This window comes from Eulemur rufifrons, chromosome 29, assembly GCF_041146395.1.
Source record: "Eulemur rufifrons isolate Redbay chromosome 29, OSU_ERuf_1, whole genome shotgun sequence".
In the NCBI taxonomy this organism is placed as follows: Eukaryota; Metazoa; Chordata; class Mammalia; order Primates; family Lemuridae; genus Eulemur; species Eulemur rufifrons.
The window spans coordinates 90,523,594-90,548,778 of NC_091011.1; the positions used below are offsets into that span (position 1 = coordinate 90,523,594).

The 25,185-nt window shown below is 40.7% G+C and overlaps 2 protein-coding genes across 2 annotated transcripts in view; both read left to right on the forward strand.

Annotated features, from left to right (window-relative positions):
- Positions 1–25,185, forward strand: part of TMEM139 (transmembrane protein 139) — a 360,773-nt gene that overhangs the window by 149,027 nt on the left and 186,561 nt on the right. The gene's annotated exons all lie outside the window — the stretch shown is intronic.
- TAS2R41 (taste 2 receptor member 41) lies at positions 12,123–13,049 on the forward strand. Its single transcript, XM_069462391.1, has one exon. It carries the CDS (start codon positions 12,123–12,125, stop codon positions 13,047–13,049), a length of 927 nt encoding a protein of 308 aa, XP_069318492.1.

Below are 25,185 nucleotides of genomic sequence, written 5' to 3' on the forward strand. Positions count from 1 at the left end.
CTAATCAAGAACTGATAGTTCATATTTGACCCTATTGCTGAGAGAATTCTAAAATAGAAATTAATCAGACGTAGTCCATTGTCTAGCATTACCTATTTATAATGTTTTGCTGCAAATTTTATGTCTCAAATACTTGATATTGGGGAATTTCCATCCATCATTGATAATAATCTATTTGGTTTGACCTTTCTTAAAGTCACTGATGGTCCCTGTCTTTGAACTCTGTATTGCTGGCCACTCTTGTGTGATTCACCCAAGTGAGATTTAAAAAGTTCACAAGAACAAGCCGTGGAGTGGGAGGAGGGTTGTGAGGGGAACTGGACCTTTGAAGTCGGAGCAGAATGAGGTAGAGAGTGGGCCAGGACACGGCTTCTCGTGGCTGCTCAGGGGGTTGGCCTCTGTCACAGGCTTGTAATGAATCTAAGTTTCAGTGGTTTGGATGGCTGGCCTTGGTGCCAGATAAGAGCTTTTGAAACTGGGCTTTAGCAGTGGGTGACAATGCATTCTGAATTTTAGTAAGCTGAGCTGACTGATGCATCTTTTAACTATAAATAATACTTGTCCTGTACTACAGTGATGGAAACCCAAGGCAGGAGGTGGAGAGGGGACTACAGGAGGGCAGTTCTTTTTGATAAATTTTATTTTTATTTTGGTAAATTAAACCATTTTTAAGAAGAGGTGAAATAAACTATTTAAGATATAATATTTACAGACTTCTCAGTCTCTATTTTGCTCAAGGTGATTTTTTTTTAAATGTAAAACTACTCCCATGTCATCAGATTTTTATACCTTTTACATCAGAACTAAAGTGCAGTAGTTTTTGAGGGCAAGATGGATTTCTGTCTCCACTGACACTATAGTTTTAATAAAATAGGGGAGTAGACTTTACTTTTTGAGGTTGGTGGCTTCTAGCTCTGCTGACAGGCTCCTTAGGGTGCTATGATTTGGGTCAGCACCAAAAGCAGGATCCATTTAGTCCTGTAGGGATTGGATATAAGGACACTATCATCTTTATTACTGGAATGTTTCAAATGGAGGAGAAACATAGTGAGTCCAAAGATTTAGACTTAAAGCATTTAGATTCTAATTCCTCTCTGCTATAATTGAGGAAACCATAAGGACACTGGGGAAAAACTTCATTTCTCAAGTTAAAGCCAATGACTTATATTTATGTGAGTTAATAACACTACATTTTACTTTATATGTTTGAATTTTTTTTTTTTTTTTTTGAGACAGAGTCATGCTCTGTCACCCAGGCTGGAGTGTAGTGGCATGATCCCAGCTCACTGCAACCTTGACCTTCTGGGCTCAAGCAATCCTCCCTCCCCAGGTGCACGCCACCATGCCTGGCTAATATTTTTATGGAGATGGGTCTTACTATGTTGCTCAGGCTGCTATCGAACTCCTGTCCTCAAGTGATCCTCCCACCTAAACCTCTCAAAGTGCTGGGATTACAGGTGTGAGCCAGCACTCCCAGCCATGTTTGGGATTTTTTATTACATGTATTATTGTTGTTGAGGTTTTACTGATCTGTTTTTTTTCTTTTTTCTTTTTTAAAAATCTCCGTCAAACTTTAGTAGTGAGAGTAGATTTTCAGGGTTCCAGCAAGTAAGACTGCAAACATCTTTGCATGTATAACGTACTCTATAGATATTCCAGTATTTGATGGCTTTAGGTGAGGAGAATCACGATGATAAAAATATACACACATTTCTTCTCAACATTCCAGAGTCAGTTGCAAGCTTTACTGCATCTATCATAGCTTTTATATAAAGTTTTGCCAACTCAGTTTCCTCAAATAACCAAATATTGAAAGCATCTGTACCAAAATATGTAGTGACACATCAAGATTATTTTAAAACGGAAAAGCAACTAACCTCATTCATTTGACAAATATTTCCTTCATGCCACTATGTGGGGGATGTGGGGGTTAAAGAAAGCCCTTGTCCACTGAAAGAACAACATATTTCTCTATAAGACCAAAAGCTATGTCTGACATTGGACCACAAGTTTAAATGATTAAGGCCTTAGACTGTGTTCAGCAAACATTCTTCAAGCACATCCTTTTAAGAATCAAAAGATAAATGGTCATGAACACTTTGTGAGGAAGAATCAACGAGGCAGAGTGAATTAAAGTATTGACAGGTGCTGATGGGTGAAAGAATCATCAACTTTGGGCATCCTTAGCCATTTTATTGTCACTACAGCAGTGAAAGAGAGACACACTGCAGAGTCTCTTGGCTGTAAGGAATGTGAAGTCCTTCAGACGTGGGGAGCAGCTCAGCAGTTGCTTTGCGGAACAACATTTTGGAACTTCAGAATGTCCCCGAGGCAGAGCTATGCGCCTTGCAGCAGCTGCAGGCGAGCACACCCGTGTGCACGTCCATGGGCCCTGCTCTCTGGAGCACCACGTGCTGGAAGCTCTGCCTCTCTCACATCAAGAAGGAGCTTAAAACCATAGAGCTTGGGGAAGCCAGGCCCTGCCCTAAAATTGACAGCATTCTCATTTGGGCAAAATGAACTTAAACCTTGAGATGTTTTCTTCTGCTTACCTCCGTTCTCCATTTACGTTTCTTTGCTTAGTTTAAACTTTGGACTCCAAATTCTGCTTAGGTTCGACTGTCTCATAGATAATCTGACAAGTGAACTGGTTTCCCTAGGAGGACTCTGCTCCTGGCCTGTTCCTTCCAGCTGGGGCTAGCCCTGTGGTTGCTGCCTTTGACTTCCTCTTTGACTCACCGTATTAGTCTGTATTGGTCCTGTGCTTGTTTTTAACACCATCAGACTTTAGGGACTAGCACGATTTCCATCTTAGTTTCTCCTGGCCAGTCCAGTCCGTCAGCAACCACTAGTAACCCAGCCCTGAGAATTAAAATTGCCAAAGCCTCAAAGAGGCTTCCTTTCTTGTGCTTCGACTTGAAATTTGTAAATGGTTTCCATGAACTTAGGGAATCCTATGGAATCAGAAACTGGGAATTTGGAACAGGTGAGTCCAGTGCCGTAATCACAGCCAGATGTCCTCCTAATCACTCATTCCCAGGGTACAAATGAAGGACAAACACTTTGATACACTACACTTGACATTCTACTACAGACATCCTCCTCCTTCTCATATACTGGCAGAGATCCAGGAAGATATATATAAGGGTTTTGATTTGGGCCTCTATCTTAGAAATCAAAGGGCTTCCAAGGCATGAAATTGGTGATGAGAAGAACTAAACCAAATGGCCAAGAACTAAACACAAGGGCTCTTGAAAAATGCATTACAGCATCTTGGAGTCAAGATCTGAGTTTAAGTGTTAGTTTTTTTCTGCCTCTTATTTATGTGGTGGCCTTGGGAATGTCATTACCCATGCAGGGCCTCAGTTTTTGTATCTGTACTGTGGAAGTAGAGGTTGAAATCCTCAGGTTGTAACGGCGAAGGCAAGATGGTAGGGCTGGTATTGGTAGTGGCAGCATGTGTTTGCAGGGATGGGTAAGGCCGATGTGATGAAAGGTTTAGTTGGATCAATTAGTCAAATGCTCAATATTTATACAGAAGATTAGTGGAAAAGTATCAGTAATTAAGTCTTTTGAAGATCAACGTACAACTGTGCATGATGGTGAGACCTCAAATACTTCTACCAGTTCTGTCCTGCTCTGCCCTTCCTCCAGCCCCCACGCTAGATCAATCACCTCTTGGTATTCTCAAGTCACAGGCTCTTACAGGTTAAGGATAATGTGGAGATAAAGGAAAGGTATTTAGTCTTTGTCAAATACGCCTGTCTTAGTCTGTTCTTGTTGCTATGACAAAATACCTGAGACTAGGTAATTTATAAACAACAGAAATTTATTTTCTCATGGCTCTGGAGGCTGGGAAGTCTAAGATCAAGGCACTGGCCGGCTCAGTGTCTGGTGAGGGCCTGCTCCATCGATGGCATCATCCCTCACCTGGTGCCATCCTCACCTGGTGGAACAGCTGGAAGAGCAAAAAGGGCAAAAGGCAAAGGGCACTCCCTTCAACCCTTTTATAAGAGCACTAATCCATTCATCCCCTCATGAATGGATTACTGCTCTTATAAAAGCCCATTCTTGATTTTATTACTTCCCAAAGGGTCCCACCTCTTAATACTATCACATTTGCCATTAAGTTTCAACATGTGAATTTGAAGGGACATATTTGAACCACAGTAACATCACAAATAATTTATTAATTTTAAAACTTTGCATGTTCTTTTTTGATAATATGGGATTATTGCAGGCAACTTAGAGAATAGAATATTATGAAAAAGTTTTCAGATCTCTAACTTTCATTACCCAGAGATAATCACAGTTAGCACTAGTTACTCCTTCCAGACATTTTTCCTCACCTTGAATTGGCCTCATATGTGTGCATTCCACAAAAATGTACAATGGTAGTATATCAAACATACGAACATAATTTTACAAAATTAGAACCATAAATTTATATTCTTTTTTATGTTATGATTATTTTCCTTATCTGCAATGACAGATACAAGAAGCCCTTTCCATAAGTATGAAAAGGGACTTTGAAATATAAAAATAAATGAAAAAGCATGAAAATATAAAATGATGAATAATGAGCAAAAGAATTCTTACCATTTCACAGGAAGCAAACATTTGTTTTCACAGATGGCAAACTTCTAGAATATGCAAATATGGGAAAGTATAGTATAAAACATAAAAAAAAAACCTCATCCAACTTAGGAATAAAAGTATTTGATTTTACTAGGCAGAATTTTATCGTAAATCTTTTATAGCAATTTAAAATGGGACCAGGATGAAATAAACTGGGTAATGTTGTTTCAGAATTATTCCACCACAGTGGTGCTCTCTGCCCCTAAAATCCAGCAGGACAGTCTGGGTAGGGACAGATTCTGAACATTTTATTTCAGGCAACATTTTTATATCTTTGCTCATTGTTTTACAGTCTACATTGTGATGACTCTTGTTGTAAACACTTCATTTTCTCTCTTCAAATAGGAAATCATGGGCCAGTCCTACCCAAGGTTCTCAGCCAATACTATTCTGCATTATAACATTATGTCCCATGGAGCATGCTTTCATGTATATTGACCTTATATTTCCTGTTTTTAGCCACCATAGACAAATGTTATATTATATAAACCTGTCCTAGGTACCATATTTGTTGACTCTCTGTCACTTTTGGGGATATTTATTAGGACTATTCTATCTTGAATAGTTTTGCATAGTTTCAGTGGTTTCTCTCTCTCCCTCTCTCTCTCTCTGTCTCCCTCACAAACACACACACACACACACACACACACACACACACTGTAGTGGTAGATCTCATGACATTGGAGTGTAGAGGACAGAGCATAGGACTCAGAATGCGAAACTCTAACTCCAGAAAATCTTCCTCTGGTGACCTTGAAGATGTCACTGAGACTCTTTGAGCATAAATTTTCTAATCTATAATTATTATAATTCCTATTTTGCTGTTAGTTGTGAGAATAAAATGCGGCAATAGAGGTCAAATGCTTAGCATAGAGGTTGATTGACATGGTAGGCATTTCATAAGAGTTATTAGAATCCAAATGTGGATAAGATTTCCAAATTAAGGTATACCTGTGTCTATGTCATATCCAAGCATCCACAAAACAAAAATATTTGAAAAATTCACTTAAATGTTTATTTAAATGTTGGGAATAACACAGAGACAACTAATATGCTTTATTTTGCTGTTATCTTCTTAGAACCAATCGGGGATAAAATTAAGCACTGTAGGTGTCAGAGAACCTGGTAAGAAGACTGTATTAGTTTTCTAATGTTGCATAAAAAATTGCCACGAACTTAATGGCTTAAATGATATTTATTTATTAGCTCATATTTCTATAGGTCAGCAGTCCAGGTCCTGCATGGCTGGAAGCCCTGCTTAGGGTCTCTCTGGGCTGAAATTAAAGTGTTGGCTGGGATTTTGGTTCTCATCTGGGACTTGAGGTCCTCTTCCAAGCTCAATGATTATTGTAAGAATTCATTTCCTCGGTTGTAAGAGCGACGTCCCTATTTTTTGCTAGCTCGCAGCTCCTGGAAGCCACCCTCAGTTCCTTGTCACTTGGCCTTCATAGGTAATTTATAACATGGATGTTTACTTTATTCCAGGCCAAACTGAGTGTGTCTTTCTGACGTCCTCTTCTGCCACCAGCTGGAAAAGACTCTGCTTTTGAAGGGCACATATGATTAGGTCATGCTCTCTCTGGTAATCCTCCTGTTTCAAGGTCAATCGATTTGGGACTTTCATTACAACTGAAAAATCCTTTCACAACGTACCTAGATTTGTGTTTGACTGAATAACTGGGAGAAGGGATGTGTAACCAGGATCCAGGAATTTGAGGTCATCTTAGAATTCTGTCTACTGTAGAAGGATAATCTTAGTCTTGTTTTTTATTGATTTCTACTGTTTTTCTCTGGATAAATTTATAGAAAACAATTTTTTCTTGGGTATTAACCAAAGCTCTTTTAGGAACCAGTGGCAAAAAATTCAAACTAGCTCAAAAAAGATAGGGAGTTTTTGTATATTCACAGGTTGGAAATCTAGAGGTGTTGTGCTGTCCCAGACATGACACTATCCAGTGGTTATACAACGTCCTCAGGGCTTTGTCCTCGGCTTTCTCTGTGTTTGGCTTTTGCCAAATGCCTGGTGCAGATGCATTGTTCCATGTGGCGGGGGAAGATGGTAGCTGGCAGCCGGAGCTCACACTTTCAGAGGGAGGGAAACCTTTTCTCTCGGCAGGGTTAATGTAGCAAGTCTTAGGGAAGCCCTAGACTGGCCCAGTTTAGGTCAGATGCCCATTCTTGACCCAGTGCCTCTGCCCTGGGGTTGAAATACTCTAATTTGCCAGTCTGGGTCATTGCCCAGCCCTGAGTCACCATTGAAAAGTGGGTCATGGTGATGGCATTCTCAAAACCACATGGAGGAAAAAGGGAGCAGCCCAAAGGCAAAGCAGCATGCTGTGAGAGCAGAACTCAGAATTGGGTACCCGTTGAGATAAAGTTATCAGGGTGAGAATTGTTAATATGATAGTGACCTTTATGCAATGGAAATGACTTCCTTACTACAAATGATGGACCCATGATGCTTGGAATAGTCTGGGAAATTATAAGCATAACTGGTAGGTCCAGACTCAATAAATATATGATAAACAAACTGTTGATAACTATTAATACCTAAATTGTAATGGTTAATGAGCACTGATTTCTGGTCCTCAGTGCTCCTGCCCTCTGCCCTCTGTAAAATGTTCCCCCAGTTGGTGGAGCAGGGGGTTTCCAGTGGTTATATTTCATGTTTTCATGCAACAGGTACCACGTGGAATATTCTTCCTCTCCAAGTCTGCCTCTCGGCTTGATTTCCATGTCCGTGAGCTGCCTGAAGGAGCCTCTGGGGGGTGGCTGCTGTGAGACCACCAGCATCCATGGCATGGGAGCTGTGTCCCAATACACTTGAGTCACCAACCCCCAGGATACCAGCGCAGAGCTGGCTCTGGGCAGATGCCACAAAATGAACCCCTTTCAGCTGGGCCCCAAAGTACCATGCCCTTGACTGTGCCCAGAGAGTCCCAAAAGCAGAGTCTGCTTCAAAGAATTCCCTTTCTTTGACTGCTCAAGTTTCCAAAAATGGTTTCCTGTGAACTTCAGGCTAGAGTCCAAACACTTGACGATAGCATAGCAGGAGCTTTGTGACCTGGTCCCTGCCTACCTATCTGGCGTCACCTTGTGACATCTGCTCCTTCCTTCCCGCTTCCTATATAACCATTTTTCACCTCCTGTCATTCTGAACTACCTCAAGCTATCTCTCCCCCCACCCCTCCACCCCGTGCATTTTCCTATCACACTCTTTTTCCCGTAGCTTACCTCCTTCCCTGCCCATCCTCACTTTCCTTGATAGATTCTATGTGAAATTCAAGATTCAAGTCAAGCATTGTATCTCCTTGCAAGACCTTCCAACACCTGCTTTCTCTTACCTCTTCCCCTCCACGTCCCACCAGGTGTTATGTGTTGTTTATGCTTTCAGAGCAGAGACAGGATACTGCAAAGGTGAAGAAGACAGGCTTTGTAGCCACACTGCCCGCACTGAAATCCTAGCTCCACTACTTGTTATAGTTATGACTGTGAGAGGTGACTCCTCATGTACCTGCATTGCCTGATCTGTAAAATGGGGATAGCAACAGTATCTACCTCACTTGATTTCTTTTATTTGCATTATTTTTAATTTCAATGCTCAAATTTTGCCAAATTTGACCAGTAGGAACCCCCAGAGAGAGGCTCCCTGTGTCTTTCAGATGTGGCCACCAATTTTTTAAATAGTTTTATTGAGGTATAATTCACATGTCATACAATACATCCATCAGCATTTGATTTTTTTTATTGCCAAATAATATTCTATTACCAGGATATACTGCATTTTGTTTATCCATTCATCAGTTGATAGACATTTGTGTTATTTCCACTTGGGGGCTACTGTGAATAATGCTTCTATGAACATCCATGTACAGATTTCTGTGTGGATATATGTTTTCATTTTTCTTGGGTGTTTACCTAGGAATGGCATTTCTGAACTGTGTGATAATTTTGTTTAACATTTGAAGGAGCTGCACCCAAGCAGTTTCCCAAAGTGGCAGCACTGTTTTACAATCCCACCAGCAGTGTACTAGGGGTCTGATTTCTCCCCATCCTTGCCAACACTTCTTATTGTCTGTCCTTTGGTTTTAGCCGCCTTAGTGGCTAAAATAATTTGCAAATATTTTCTTCAATTATGTGGTTTTTTTCACTCTATTATTGATACTCTTTGATGCACAAACATTTTTAATTTTGACCAAGTCCAATTTATCTATTTTTCTTTAGTTGCTCTTATGTTCAGTGTCATACCTAAGAGGGCTTTGTCTAATCCAAGATCATGAAGATTTATGATATCTTCCAAGAGTTTTGTAGTTTTAACTCTTAAATTCGCTTTGAGTTAATTTTTGTGTGTAGCACGAGGAAGGGGAACACCTTCATTCTTTTGTATGTGGATATCTAATTGTTTCAGCGTCATTTTGGAAACTCCTTGAGATTTTTTGAGAATAAAAATATTAATGTATTTAAAGTCCTTAGCACATGGGGATGCCTAGCAGCACTGAGAATATATTAATTATTATTTTATCAGGTATTATGCTAAATCATCATTATATGTCTGCTTGTCTTTCCTCCTCAAGAGACTATCTTAATTTTTGTACCTACGTGCCTGGTCTAGTGCCTGACAGACAGTGAATGCCGGATAGATTTTGCTGAATGGGTGGATAAAGCACAGGGCAGATGGCAGTTTCAACACTGGTACGCTGCCGTGCTAGGTTTGGGTTGCAACCCAAGGGCCTCTCAAACATGAGGACATGTTGACAGTGTCTACCTTAGGGCACTTCCCAAGGAAACGTGGCGTACAACCCTGGTGCAGATCACCCTGGAGATCTAGAATCTCTGCTGCATGTATTTCGCTCCAGTGTTGCCCTCCTCACCTTTTCGTTTCCTCTTTCCCCATCCCTGAACATGAGCTCGGGGAATGGAATCCCTCCCTAACATCAGCCTCAGCCACATCTCCTCTGTGGGATCTTCTGGCTTTGGACCCCTAGAAGTTGAAGGTGCCAGGCTTGCTCCCAGCCCCTGTGTGGTCTCCATCCGCAGCTTTCCCAAGATGATCTCATGTAGTCTAATGGGTTTAAATACCACGTGAGTGGGGCTGCCTCCCAAACCTGTTACTCCAGCCCCAGCTCTTCGCTGAGATCCAGATGTGCATTTCCACTGTCTGCTTCAGGTCTCAGCTTAGATATTTGATAAGCATCTTGAACTTAACATGACCAAAACAAGTTTCTCTCCATAAATATATTCTTCTCCCAATCTTCCCCTCAAATGTCTCTATAAAATTTCTCCAGTTACTGAAGTAAAAAAAAAAACCAGGATTCCTCTGTCTCACCTCTATTCACGAAGCTAGTTCTATTGAATCCATTTTCAAAATAGACCAGCATCTGATCACTGCTCACCACCTGCAGGGCTTCTGCCTGAGGACCAGCTGCCGTCTACTTGTGCATGGTCTAATGCAGTAACCTCTGACCTCTCTCTTCCACCTTTGCCCCTCCCTGATTCTATTCTCTACATATTAGTTCAGGGGTCTATTTGAAAACATAAATTAAATCACGTCACTCCCTTGTTTAACCGCCCCCCAATTGCTTTCTATTACACTAGAGTAATATCCAAATTTCTTACCATGACCAACATGACTTTCCTGATCTTGCCCTTTAAATAACAGGATGGTGAAAGTGGAGATTTCTACCAGGTACATATAGTTAATGATACGAGATTTCAAGTGAGCTACCAGTTCACTATATTCAGACTTCCATATCTTTTGAAACTGTTTGATAAAATGAAAGTGTTGAGATGGTTGAGAAGAGAGGGTTTTGTGAAGATAAATATTTAGAAAAATTTATGGTCTGAGTTCCATCCTACATCCCATTGAAGAGGACAAGGAATTCCTCCTTCATATTTCAAAACTAGTGGTGGTCTGGAGCTTTCTCTGGGGCCACTCATGAAGCTTACTGTATGATTTCTTTAGTTGGGAGGCACAATGGACTGGAATCTTACTTCTGCCTGGTGGATTTAGGGAAGAGGGAAAGTCTGACTGGCTAACTTTGGGGGCAGAGTCAAAAGAATATGGCCACATTAGGACTATCAGGGCGGGGTAGGAGGCCAGCTATGGGCCGTCACAGAGTGCTATGGTCTGAATGTCCCCCAATATTCATGTATTAAAACTTAATCACAATGTGATAGTATCAAGAAGTGGGGCCTTTAGGAGGTAATTAGGCCATGAGGCTCCACCCTAGTGGATGGGATTAGTCCCTTACAAAAGGGTTGGAGAAAAATAGTTGGGACCCTTTTTGCCCTTCTTCCTTCTACAATGTGAGAACACAACAAGTATTACTTTTGAAGCAGAGGGCTGTTATATGAATATAGTTACCAGTACTGTATTGCATACTTGAAATTTGCTCAGGGATTAGCTCTTGAGTGTTCTAACCACACAAAAAACATTGAAAATAATAACTATGTGAGATGATGGATCTATTAGAAAAGAAAATATTTTTACTTTTCATCATGGTCTCATAGGGATCTATTTTTGATGTTGATGTTGGAGGACAGGGCTCACTATGCCTGAGAAACTGTGGTGTCTCCATGTGACAGACTGTGAGGTTCCTCCTGCCTCATTCACTGTGTCCCTAACCCTGGTATTGGGCTTTGTGTAACTCCCTTCCTTTGAGTGTTGATGGTGACTGTGACTTGCTTCTAGCCAATAGGATATGGTAAGGGTGATAGGAGGTCACTCCATGACTGTGTTATGTTATTCTAGACTCCATCTTGCCAGCGACCCCCTCCAGAGATTCTTTGCTGGCGTAATGCAGTAAGCAGCCATGTTGAAACAGCTCACCTGGTGGCCTCAGTCAACACCCAGCAAGAAGTAGGGGCACTCAGTCCTGCTTCTGGGTGTCTCTCCACCACAAGGAAATCTGTCACTGGAAACACAAAACCAGGTTAAACCATAATCAATCATTTACACTTTAGGGTCCATGAAGGATTTAAGTAGAGATTTGGATGGACAGGTAGACAAGGTATTTGACTCAGAAGGATGGCGGCTCACAGCTAGGCGTGGATGTGTAGCAGGGAAGCTCGGCTGAGACAGGCTTCTCCGGCATCACTGTTCCCTAGGTGTCTCCCTGTACTTGCCTGGATACTTAAGGTCTGGCGAATGACTGATGGGAAGAGGAGTGTTCACACGGCCCCAGGATGGACTAAGAAGGATGGAATTCAGTCACAGAGACCCTGAAAAATCCTCCGCACTGATGCTAACCATGGCAGCATGCAGGCAAACCAGAGAAAGCAAATCAGGGGCAGCTGGCAGGCCTGGTGGTAACTGAGCCCTGGGGAATTTGCATCCTCTCTGAGCCGAGAGCACACCTTTCCTTCCTAGCCTGAGCGTCCTCCTCTCTGGCTCAGATGAAAAGCCTGACCACTCTTCTGACACCCCCAGAAAAGATCGAAAGAGGGACTGTGGGTGGTGCCTCGGTGGCTGGCAGTGGTCCAAAATGCAGTCAGCACTGACGACCATCTTCATGCTCCTCTTCGTCCTGCTGTGCCTCCTGGGCATCCTGGCTAACGGCTTCATCGCGCTGGTGCTGAGCAGAGAGTGGCTGCGGCATGGCCGGCTGCTGCCCCTGGACATGATCCTCGTTAGCTTGGGTGCCTCCCGCTTCTGCCTGCAGTGGGTTGGGTTGGTGCACAACTTCTACTACTTTTTCCACCTGCTCGAGTACCCCAGGAGCCTCTCCCGACAGTTCTTTGGTCTACACTGGGACTTCCTGAACTCAGCCACCTTCTGGTTTGGCACCCTGCTCGGCGTCCTGTTCTGTATGAAGATCGCTAACATCACCCACCCTACCTTCCTCTGGCTCAAGTGGAGGTTCCCAGGGTTGGTGCCCCGGCTCCTGCTGGGCTCTGTCCTGATCTCCTTCATCGTAACCTTGCTGTTCTTTTGGGGGAACCACACTGTGTATCAAGGATCTTTAGATAGAAAATTTTCTGGGAACATGACCCACAAGCAGTGGAACAGGAGGATGGAAATTCACTATTTCCTGCCCCTGAAACTTGTCACGTTGTCAATTCCTTGTTTTATTTTTCTGGTGTCCATCACACTGTTGATTAATTCTCTGAGGAGGCACACCCGGAGAATGCAGCACAGCACCCGCATCCTGGAGGACCCCAGCATCCAGGCTCACACCAGAGCTCTGAAGTCCCTCATCTCCTTCCTCGTTCTTTATGCTCTGGCCTTTGTGTCCCTGATCATCGATGCTGCGGGCTTTTTCACTTCAGCGAGCGAGTGGTACTGGCCATGGCAGATTATAATCTATTTGAGCACATCTGTGCACCCCTTCATCCTCATCTTCAGCAACATCAAGCTTCGAGGCATGTTCGGGCAGTTACTGCTGTTGGCCAGGGGCTTCTGGGTGGCTTAAATGGCATGGTCTCCTTATCCAGAACCCCAGAAAAGACTCAGGGGCGGATGACAGACCGGTGGTGCACTGACATGGCAATGCCTTCACAGGCAGGTGATGACTGGATCCTCCTCTGGGAGGGAGAGGAGACGGGAACATCTGGGAACTCTCTGAGCGTGCTTCCTTTCCTTGGGACACCATTAACATGGAGTCCCATGTGTCCCAGACAGCCGGTATTGTCCAGATGTTCAGAATATAAAATGTTGTGCTTCTCTTTATGTTTGTGTTAATATCTCCTTTGTTGTCCGGAAGGCTTCAGTTAAAAGTCTTGATTAACGGTACCATCTTATCTCAACTGCCTTCCGGGGAGTGAGAATATGTGTCTGCAACTGAACCAGGCTGTGGCTGGGGAAGCAGCAACCTTCTTGAGGACGATGTCGAGAGTCCCAAGGGACAGGTAGCTGTGGCGGGCTGTGGCCAGGGCTGCGAGTTCTAATTGACTTTCACTGTGTGGGGATTCTTTTTCTCTTCACAAACTTGGATAATCTGGTTTTAATTTTATTAAGATTACTGGAAGGTTTCTGTACACCACCCCATTTCTTCTCTCTCGAATATTTTCATTGTTCTGCCTTCAATTTTCTTTTCTCTGAAGTCTCAGTGGCCACCAGACTTTCTCTGTGTTTATCATTCCTTTAGAAAAAGACAGATTGTGACTTTCTCTGTTTTAAAATTGTCTCTGGGACTTTCTTTCTTTGCCTCAAGCAAATGTCACAGAGGCACATCTGCATTGAATAAATATGTACTTTTTATTCTGAAAAACAAAGACTCAAGGATTTGACTTGGTTTTTACCTAAAATCTATTTTAATGTGTCTTAAAAAAGAATCACCCTCTTCCATTTTATGTTTGGATATTGTTTTAAAATAATGTGCTCCGATTGCTATGTGAATATTTTTAGATATAATTTTGGAAAAAGTTTTAATTGGAGATGAGTGTCTCTAAGGCAGGGATAAATTTTTTTTTTTTTTTTTTTTTGAAAATGCATCAATGTGTGAATTTCAGAGAATAGCTTGCAATTGGATTCCTGACAGAGAAAAATCTTAATCTCCTTTAAGAGTGAAAATTTCCCTGTTGATTAGGATATATGCTCATGAACTAGAATCTTTGGGCAAATGACTCCACATTTTTAATTTAAACATTTATTTTTTAAAATAGGTAATATACTTGCATGTTTAAAAGTTCAGCATGTATTGAAGAGTATATACAGAAATCTCCTACTTGTTTGCTTTGGAGGCATTCTTATCAGTTTTATGTGTGTCTTTCTAGAGAGATTTTGTTCTATACCAGAAAGCTACTAATACCTAACTAATGAAAGAATCAACTAACTTACATACTGGCATATTCTATACCAGTAACTAACTAACCAACCAAATAACTTATTAACTAACTATGCTGTCTCTGTATCTTTCTACACAGATAGTTGCACACTGTTGTTTCCTTGCTTTTTCCACGTAACAATGTACCTTGGAGATCTGCATATGTGGGCACATAGTATCTCCTCACTTTTATTTCTGGCATGGATGTATCATGATTTTTTTAAACTAGTTATCTGATTGTGGTCATTTAGGTTACTTCCTGTCTTTTGCTATTATAATAATGTTGTAGTGAATACCCCTCTATATACGTAATCTTGCACATGTGAAAATTAACCATAAAATAAATCCCATGAAATGGAATTACTGAGTCAAATGGCATGTGAATTTCCTAATTTTGACAAGTTTTGCCCTCCATAGGTTTGCATCAATTTACTTTCCCTCCAGCAATTTATGAGCGTGCTTGTTTTCACACTTTATATTTTTTGCCAATCTGCTAGGTAAAAAAATGGAATGTTAGTATAGCTGTAATTTGGACTAATCATAATAAGATTATGAGTAAGAGTTTATCATTATTTTGTATGTTGAGAGCCATTTGTATCATTTTCTGTGGACAGTCTATGTCTTTTTTGGATTTGGTTTTTGACCTTTTTCATATTGGTTTGTAGGAGTTCTTTATGTCTTTTTTTTTTTTTTTTTTTGACAGAGTCTCACTCTGTTGCCCAGGCTAGAGTGCTGTGGCGTCAGCCTAACTCACAGCAACCCCAAACTCCTGGGCTCAAGCAATCCTCCTGCCTCAGCCTCCCAAGTAGCTGGGACTACAGGCATGCACCACCATGCCCGGCTAATTTTTCTATTTTTAGTAGAGATGGGGTCTTGCTCTTGCTCAGGCTGGTCTCAAACTCCTGAGCTCAAGCAATCCTCCCCCCCCCCCCCAGCCTCCAAGAGTGCTAGGTCATTGTATTGTTATATACTACTTTGCCATGCCCTTCATATTTTTACTTAATTGTTTATTTTTACTTTTATTATAGTGTATTTTGCCATGCAGAAATTTTTGCTGATTTTAACAACAACAACAAAAAATTAGTGACTTCTGGGATTTCAACTCATAAGGCAATCCTCACTTTGATATCATAAAAAAATTCTCTTTTATTTTCTTCTAGTATGTTTGTGCTTTGATTTTTACATTTAAATATTTTACCCTTCTGGAATTTATCCTGATATAAAGTATCATGTATCAATAAATTTTATTTTTTTTGATGATTAACTTGTTGTCTTAATGCTATTATTGCATAATTTTTTCCTCTATTGATTTAAAATGCTACCTTTTACCATATATTAAATTTCTATACATTTTGGCTTATTTCTAGACTTTCTATTCTATTTCACTGCCTTGGTGCAAGCATGTGCCATGACTACAGGAGGCGAATTATTTTAGGTTTGTAATATGTTTGAATATCTGGTAATCTAGCCCTCCTTTATTAATCTTCTTTTTCAGAAATTTCTTGGATGCTATTTTTAAAATAATTTTATGTGCTCTGAAACAAAAATTTCTTTGTTTTTTTAAATTAACTGGTATTTTATTAAATGTATAATTTAACATAAGGAGACATATATCACCATAATGTTGAAACTTCCTATGTGAAAATATGGTCTGCCTTTCCATTTGTTCTGATTTCTTCTTTTATTACTCTCAGTTGTGTTTTAATTTTTCAAAATATAGATCTATATTTCTTTAATGTATATTCTTATAGGTGTGCTTAATCGTTTATTCCTTAGTTTCCTGGAATGTCAAATGGGGTAATAGTTGTGAGGTTTTAGACACATAATGTGTGTACGTGACACATAAGTAGTATCCATTACAGCTTTTTAATAGTTATTATAATAACTCAAAATTAATATTATTTCGAGTATTCTCTGAATGTGCATCCATATAAGGAGAGCAGAGAAATCAGAGTATGGCAAGGACTTTTCTTGCCACCAGCAAAGACTAGTTATTTTTTTTGTTTCTCTGATAGTTTTTTTCATTTTTTCAACTTTTGCCAATTTTATTCCATTGTCAAACAGGGCAAAGGTAGTATGTGGGACTGAGATAAACAAAAACAACCACGTTGGACAAGAAATCACTGGGCAGGGACTCTGACTCTGAAATCGGCCAGGAGGTCACTAGAGGTTCACTGAGGGGTGTGGTTCTAAGAGAATAATTCACTTAAGTAGCATTTTATTTTAACATCAGCCAATGGAGGTGAGAGAAAAGAGCTGAGAGTTTGTGTTTTTGTTTTTTTTTTTTAAGGAAAAGGAAAGTAGGAAATTATAGAAATATTAAGAGTTTACTAAATATCACCTAGCTATTATCTTTAAACTTTATTCTGCTATATCATGTTGTATAAGGTTGCTATTATATATTGACCAGTTATATTTAGGAAAGCAATGAAAAGACTGAAAATGCATTGGAAATAAGATTAGATTAATGGGAAAGCAGATTTGATGGACCCTTGACCACAGGCTAGATGCTCTGCTATCTTCTTCTGGTAGAGTTGCCTAATGACAAGTCCAGTTCCTCAATGTCATTAAAACTTATCTAAACGCCTATCTTATCAACCAGCAGCAAATATCACAGCTTACCACTGAAGGTTTTATATAAGACATTTTATAAAATGTAAAGTCATGTTGATATAAACCAATCTATAAATTGGAACCAGTTAACTAACCACAGATTGTTTGAGAATTAATTCAGTTAACGAATATGTTTTGAGTGCTTACGTGAGCGCAATGCCCGGTGCTGGGAGTAAAGCATTGGGCACCGCAGGGGCGGCCTCTGCCCTCACCGCGTGTGTGGGCTTGTGGGGAGTCCGGGACAACATGTCTGGTCATACATAAGCCTGTCATTACAAACTGGGAAAAGTGCTCTGAAGAGAAAGCACTGGGGCCTGTCAGTGAGTATGACGGGAGACAGTGGCTTCACATGGCAGAGAGATGGGGTGAGGACGCATCAGAAGGGAAGGGTTCCCTCAGGAAGTGATGAAACTGGAGGAGGTGACATTTCGGAACATCACTCCAGGTGCTCACATCCTCTGAAGACGGTCAATAGCTCCTGCTCTCTGTAGTGGTCTGGTTCTGAGATTGTGTGGAGCCAGGCATGCTTTTGGGGGAGATTTTGTTTTGGCGAGAAACAGTGAGAAGCAGGGCAGTCCTGCTGTCGGGAAATCCCAACACGTGAGTTCCCAGGCATGTCCAGAATGGCCACAGGACGAGGTTCCGTCATGCCCGTTTGCTCCCTCCCTTGTCCTAAGCGATTCTAGAAACACTCTCCTCATTCTATTCCTACTGCCTTCCTCCTCTTCCTCTATTCTTCAGACCTCTGTATTACCTTGGACCCTGAATTTTGCTTTCAAGGGCATGATGCGTTGATATAAGTCTCCATGAAAAAAAAAAAAAAAAGGTTTGAAGGCTTTCCTAGGCTAGTGCCTTTGGTGAGATTTAGACTCTGTTTTGCGAGTCAATACCAGCAAAGCAAGCTCCAAGTCCCTCCCTAACCAGATTGGGGACCTGTCTAACCAGGGGTTTGCCTTTTGGGGTGTGGCAAGAAATCAGATGTGGGTTGTTATCACAGATGACACTTAGAGAAAACTCCAAGTAAGCTCTGTTTATCTTGCCGAGTTTTCATTGTTACTCAGATGGAATGGTATCTTCTCATACTAAAAACAAAACAAAACAAACAAACAAAAACACCAAATAACAACAGCCCCAAAATAAAACAGAACAGTAAAAGACACTTTGACTATAGTTATACCCTTTGTTCAATTCTCAACTTTAAGACCTGTTCATTCATTTTTACTTCTAACATTTGTCTATGTTCTAAACTCTACCTGGTCTACAAAGTCTGTTTTAATTATGGGAACTGTCATTATAAATAGTTGATTCACTTACTCCTTCCACTGAAGCATAAAATAGAGAGTTTGTTCAATAAGAAGAAAGAAAGATAGTGCTGTTTATTTTTGTCTCAATTAGTCTAACAGGCTTGGTGGAGAAGAAGAGGCTAGCTTCTGGAACACCATATTAGATTACTCATATCAAAAACCCAGCTATCCTGCCATTGCCTATAATGCAAATTCCTTGGTCTTGTTTTCAAAGCCCTGCTATGCCCACCCCGTCTCTGCAGCCTTAGCTCTTCCTCATGTCTCCTCCAAATGAAATCCTTGCTCTAACCAAACTGGTCTGCCCCAGATATACCTTTCCTTCTTCTACCCCCTTGCCTGACTTATGCTGTTCCCCTACTTACCAAGAATGAGCCCATCTGTCTCCACTCCTTCATCCAAATTCTACCATTTTTAAATACCCAATTTAATTTTTTTCTTCCCCTTTAATTCCTTTGCAAACCCCACGAGTTTCTCCCTTCTATAGAGGAATTCTATGAATTCAATAGGTCTTCTAATCTCTATCTCATATTTGACAATCAGCAAATATTGCAAAAATGGTGCTTTTTTGCATTGTTGGATATCATTTCTTCTGTCTGTTTTTTATTTTTTTGATATTTATCTCTTATATTTCCAAATAATCTCCAGGTTGTGGGGAAGGACCTCATGCTGGACTTGTGTCTCTTGCAGCGCCGGGCACAGTGTGTCCCACTCATGGAGTATGCCACAGGGTTGCTTACTGATTGGTATTTCTTTCCAAGACCCACGTGATGTCCCCGGTCCTGTGATGTGCTCAGTACTGAGGAGGAGGGAAGTTGCAATGATAATACTGGTGATGATGGGAATCAGAGTTGGGCACAGAAAAGATGTTCATTAAAAATGGTATTTGATTGATTATAGATGGTGAAGTTGACATTTGGGACAATGACAAAACTGATTATGGGAAATAAGCCGATGTTCACTCAGTCAACAAATATTTAAAATTTATGATACGTGCAAACTGCTTTTGAATCTTGTTGGGAGAAGGCCAGAGCTACAAAGAAGATTCCAGATTCATGTCTTCAAAAGCAGCAAAGAGTACATCTTTCCAATACAAACACACACACACACACACACACACACACACACGTGTACAGTAGCACAAATACTTTATCCACTAGTACAAGCTTCATTGTTCTTAGGGGAAGGACTCCCCTGTCCTCATCTGAGTTCTTGTGGCATTTCCCTCATTCTACAACTGAGTTCCTACGCAGCATTTAGCTCAGGGCACTAGTAGGACCACTACACTGGCCCACCATGACAACCTGGTGTGCGTGATATGCACACAGGCCACAAGGTTCAGCATGTTGTGCCCACAGGTGGGCAGGTGCATGATGACTAGTGTCTCCACGGCAAAATTAGCCAGGTCCACAAGGCAAGGGACAGCTGCAGCACAACACAGAGCCTTGGGCTCACCATGACCATGGAACACAGGAGGTCACAGATGGCCACTGTGGCCAGGAGTAGGAACTCGGTCCCCCCAAGGTCCAGGGAGAAGAAGAGCTGGGTCCCACATCTGACAAGGGAGGAAATGCACCAGCATCTGGGGGACCCTGCTAGAGGTGTAGAAGATGTTCACAACCAGGGGCTTTCGGAAGAAGAAGTATACGGGCAGGTGGAGACCTATTAGGATGAACTCACTCACCCAGGTCATGTTGTCCCTCCCCATGGAGCGGGTGGGTCAGGTTGCCAGGGCAAAAGATGGGTTAGAAAAGCCTAAACAGAATCAGAGTTCACAGCCTGGGACTAAACAAAGGACTTTAAGTAGGACTGCATGTACTTACATGCTTTCTCCATTAGAGTGTGAGCTTCCTAATGTCAGGGATATTTTCTGATTTCTTTTATACAAAGATTCCTAACAAATGTTACACGATAAATAATGTTTGGTGCATGAATAAAGATGTTTAAAGTGGTTTTGAGGATTATTCTCTGATCACAAGATGTAGAACGTGTGTCCTGAGAGCCCCCTTGTCCTTATTACTCGTGCTGGGGCCAGTGGCTCTTCCAGCTTCTCCCATAATCCAGGCTGGATCAGTGACAAAGAGAAAAATCGCTCACTTAGTTCTCAGAATACTGATTAATCAGGCTTAGCCCTATGTTGATAGGATCAGGGACTCATTATGGAACATTGTATCAACTATAATTATGTCCCAACTTCTTGAGATTGTGCTGTTTCCTTGGTGAAATGCTGGCATTTGTTTGAATGTTAAAGTCAGTGATTAATAAAAGATGAATGCACTCGTCACTTACTTGCAATGACAACATTTGGAAACGGACGGTGCCCACAGATGAAGTCAGTAAGGGCGTGCCTCTAAGCTCCTTTGAGCTTTGCTGTGGGTAAACCCTCCTGTCATGGCAAAGACCTGTTTGCCCTCGGAACACCTCCTTGTTTACTTTTTTGGTCTTTAGCCTTTATCAAAGAATATAGATGTCATTTTCTTTTCCTTAATACAAACGTACTAAGGAATTTTGTGGTCTTTATTTTGTTGTTTATTGATAGCAAGTCCCTCTAGCTTTCATTTCAATATTCACCTTGTGTCTCTTTGCAACGTGGTGGGAGAAGCTAGTGCTGATGGCTGTTGTGAGAACAAGAGACCACGAGGACACAGAGAAGAGTCTCCCTGCTGGAACAGCCCATCTGGATGCCCGTAGGGGAGGCTTGAGAGGAAAGGAAAAACTCCAGATGATAGGGGCTGCCTGTGAAAATCCAGAGCAGCTCTCAACAATGGCTGTGCATTAGGATCACCTGGGCAACTCTCAGACTCTAGAAGCCCACGTCACAGTCCAGAGAAATTCAGTGAGAATCTTCGGTGGCTAAAACCCAGACATCAACATGTTAGTAACTTTCAATGTCTCTCAGGCAATTACAATGTGAAGTTAAGTTTGGGAATCGCTGCTTTAGAGGGAAAATTTAACTTTATTTTTGAAGTCTTAAGACACATTTTTTTTAAAAGAGAGGAATATGTTTTAAGATAAACCTAGAAGAGTCTTCGAGGAGGAAAGATCTTTTGGGCTAAACTTCTTATTCTGGATTTGAAAAAGTTGGGGCCAAGAGAGTTTAAACAGTTTCCATCAAATCACATTGTGAATCAGTGAAAATATTATACTGGATATCTTGCATTTTGTGTGCTGGGTTTCCCTTTAGCCTTAATTTTCTTAGGTCTAGTCCAAAAATGTTTTAGAATATCTTAGACCCAAGTAAGAACCTTAGAAGCACTAGTGAATGTCGAGTGAGATGATATGTGAAAAAGCCCTTCATAAACTTCAGAACATGATCCAAATGAAAATATTTGTATTAAGAATATGAGAGATGGGCCATAGAATCAAATGAAATATAAATGATAGCAATTTAACCCAAGTCTTTCTAGCAGGGTTAGAGCAGGGCAGAGTAGTTGGACGCCATCCTATGGCTCTCCAAGCTAGTTGGAAGTCTAAATGCTGTTCCTTCTTTCAGTTCTTCTGTGGCCAGAGGAGTCACCGTAGAAATTGCTAAAATAGAAAGTGGCTTTGGCACTTACCCAGCCGCTGGGTTTCTGAGCCCTGCACCTGGGAGCCCACGGATTTCTACAGAGCCTACTTCTCTTGTCAGCACAGGACAGAACCAAGCTTTGGCACACAAATATGACTCCTGAGTGCTGCTGAAATTCTCCCCATTGAAGGGAATAAAATGCAAAATGAGAATCACAGGAAAGAATAAAAGTTGGGCAGAACTTTTAGGATCATCATTTCAACCTCATCATTTTCCCCAACAAATGAGGAAACAGGCTCAGGGAGCAGAACTGATTGGCTCAAGGTCATTGCTGGCTAGCCACAGGATGGAACTGGATCTGGAATCTGAGGGCCAGTTGGAGGCTTTGGACGGCCACCAGGCTCTGCCCAGAACCAGGCTGAGGAGTGCTTTGCAGTGGCCCGTGGACTGGAGGTCCGGTTCACTAAGTCAGCTTACCTCTTTCAGTTCTATGTGTAAAGGGAAAAAATCCTCCCCTGGTTTTGGTAAGAGTATGAAGCCCACACACCTGGACTCTCAGCTTTCTCTGCAACCAGGAGGTAGAATTGGGAAAAAACCTCCACCAAGCCAGGCACTTTCATTTCTCTTTTCTGATCTCTAACAAAAGAACTGCTTAAAAGCTCGTGAGGGTGTTTTCTCTTTTTATCCCACTCCCTTCTGGTTTCTAAACAGAGATCGGTATCTAGACTTGGTGACTGACTGATTGAACATCATATTGAAGAGCAGCTCCTCAAAATTCATTCTCTCATCTAGGTGGTCGGGGAAGCCCAAGCTATAACTCCTGAGGGAAAGGGGGCGTCCTAAGAAAATCCTTTCCTTTATTGGCCCCTCCTTATCTGTTCCTGAGGTTTCTTCTCTACTCACAAGATCTTTCTTGTGCTAAGATCTCCTTCTAAAAGAAGTGCCAGTGCATCCCACAGACCATATATTTAAAACTTATTTTTATGAAAGTAGTATAGTTTTATTTTAAAAATCTAAACAGTACACAAGAGCTTAAGGGAAATAAAATGTCTACGTTATTCCTCATTCTTCTCTTCATTATATCTTTTCCCAGAGATAATGAATATTATTAATACTAATATGTTGGTAATATATAGTGCAACCGCTATATAAACTATAAAATGTATAAATATAAAAATAAGCTTTATGAGATTGTATAAATTTTTTCCTTTATGGTCTGTGATTTTATATCCTACTAAAAGAAATCTTTGACATCCCAAGATTACAAAGCTTTTCTTGTTTTTTATTTAGAAGCTTTATAATTTTAGCTCTGACATTTAGGTCTCATCCATTTCATGTTAATGTTGTATATGTCGTGAGGTGAGGGTTGAGGTTCATTATCCCCCTTATGAATATCTTTAGCACTATTTGTTGAAAAGATGTACTATAAATTTTGATTTATAGTATTGTGTTTTCATTTTCATTCAGTTCAAACTATTTTCCAATTTCTCTTTTGATTTCTACTTTGGCCGATGGGTTAATAAGACAACTGATTTTTTTTTTTTATTTCAAAATATTAAGGGGTTACAAATGCTTTAAGTTACATGGATCACTTTTGTAATGCTTAAGTCCCAGCTATAGGTGGGCCTGTCACTCACATATTGTTCATTGTTCCCCTAGGTAGGTTTTTGCCCCTCTCCTCCTTGCCCCTCCCCCCTGGTTGAGTTCCACTGAGTTTTACTTTCCTCTGTGTACATGTGTGCTCCTCAGTTAGTTCCAAATTAATAGTGAGTACATGTGGTGTTTGTTTTTCCATTCTTGAGATACTTCACTTAGGAGAATGGTCTCTAGTTCCATCCAGATTGTTGCAAAAAGTATTAATTCATCTTATTTTTATGGCTGAGAAGTACTCCATGGTATACATATGCCACATTTTATTAATCCACTCATGAATTTATGGGCACTTGGATTGATTCCACATCTTTGCAATTGGAAATTGTGCTGTAATAAACATTCGAGTACAGGTACATTTTTGATGAAAACTTTTTTTTCCCCCTTTGGGTAAATACCCAATAGTAGGATTGCTGGATTGAATGGTAGGACTACTTTTAGTTCTTTGAGGAGTCTCCTTGCTCTTTTCCATAGGGGTTGTACTAATTTGCAGTCTCACAAACAGTGTATAAGCATTCCTTTTTTTCTGCATCCATGCCAGCATCTATTGTTTTTAGACTTTTAGATAAAAGCCATTGTGACTAGGGTAAGGTGATATCTCATTGTGGGTAATTTGCATTTCCCTGTGATTAGTGACATTGAGCATTTTTTCCCCATATGTTTATTGGCCATTTGTCATTCTTCTTTTGAGAAGCTTCTGTTCACGCCTTTTGTCCACTTTTTAATGGGGTTATTTATTTGTTTTTTGCTGATTTGCTTGAGTTCTTTGTAAATTTTGGATATTAGCCCTTTATCAGATGTGTAGCTTGTGAATATTTTCTCCCATTCTGTAGGTTGCCTATCTGCACTGTTGATTGTTTCCTTAGCTGTGCAGAAGCTTTTTAAGTTTAATCAAATCCCATTTATTAATTTTTTTTGTTGCCATGATTGCTATTGGGGTCTTAGTCATAAATTCTTTGCCTGGGCAAATATGTAGGAGAGTTTTTTCCTACATTTTCCTCTAAAATTCTTATGGTTTCATGCCTTAGATTTAATTCTTTTACCCATCTTGAATTAATTTTTGTGAGTGGTGAGAAGTAGGGGTCCTGCTTCATCCTTCTGGATGTGGCTATCCTATTTTCCCAGCACCATTTATTGCATAGGGCTTCTTTTCCCCAGCATGAATTGTTGCCTGCTTTGTTGAAAATCAGTTGGTGGTAGGTAGATGGTTTTATATCTGGGTTCTCTAACAACTGATGTTTCATATCCAAATATTTATGAGATTTTGAAGCTATCTCCCTAACAGGGATTTCTAATTTAATTGTATTATGATCAGAAAACATATTCTGCATGATTTCAGGCTTTTAAAATTTCTTGAGACTGGTTTTATGGCACAGCAAATTATCAGTCTTGAGGAATGCTCCATGTGCACATGAAAAGAAATGTATGTTTTGCTGATGTCAGATGAAGTATTGTATAATTTCAGTTAGGTCCAGTTGGCTGACAGCATTGTTGAAGTCTTCCATGTCCACTGTGTTCTTATTCATCCTCTGTATTCTCATGCTACTTATTCATTTACTGAGAGGCAAATGTTGAATTGTCCCACTCTAGTTGTATATTTTTCTGTATCTCCTTTCACTTTTGTCCATTTTTGTTTCATATATTTTGAAGTGCTGATCTTGGATGCTTATACATTTAGGAGGATCAACTCACTGTTCTTTTATTTCACAGT

Coding starts and splice junctions, on each gene's coding strand:
- TAS2R41 (XM_069462391.1), top strand. CDS start 12,123: ATGCAGTCAGCACTGACGACCATCTTCATGCTCCTCTTCGTCCTGCTG.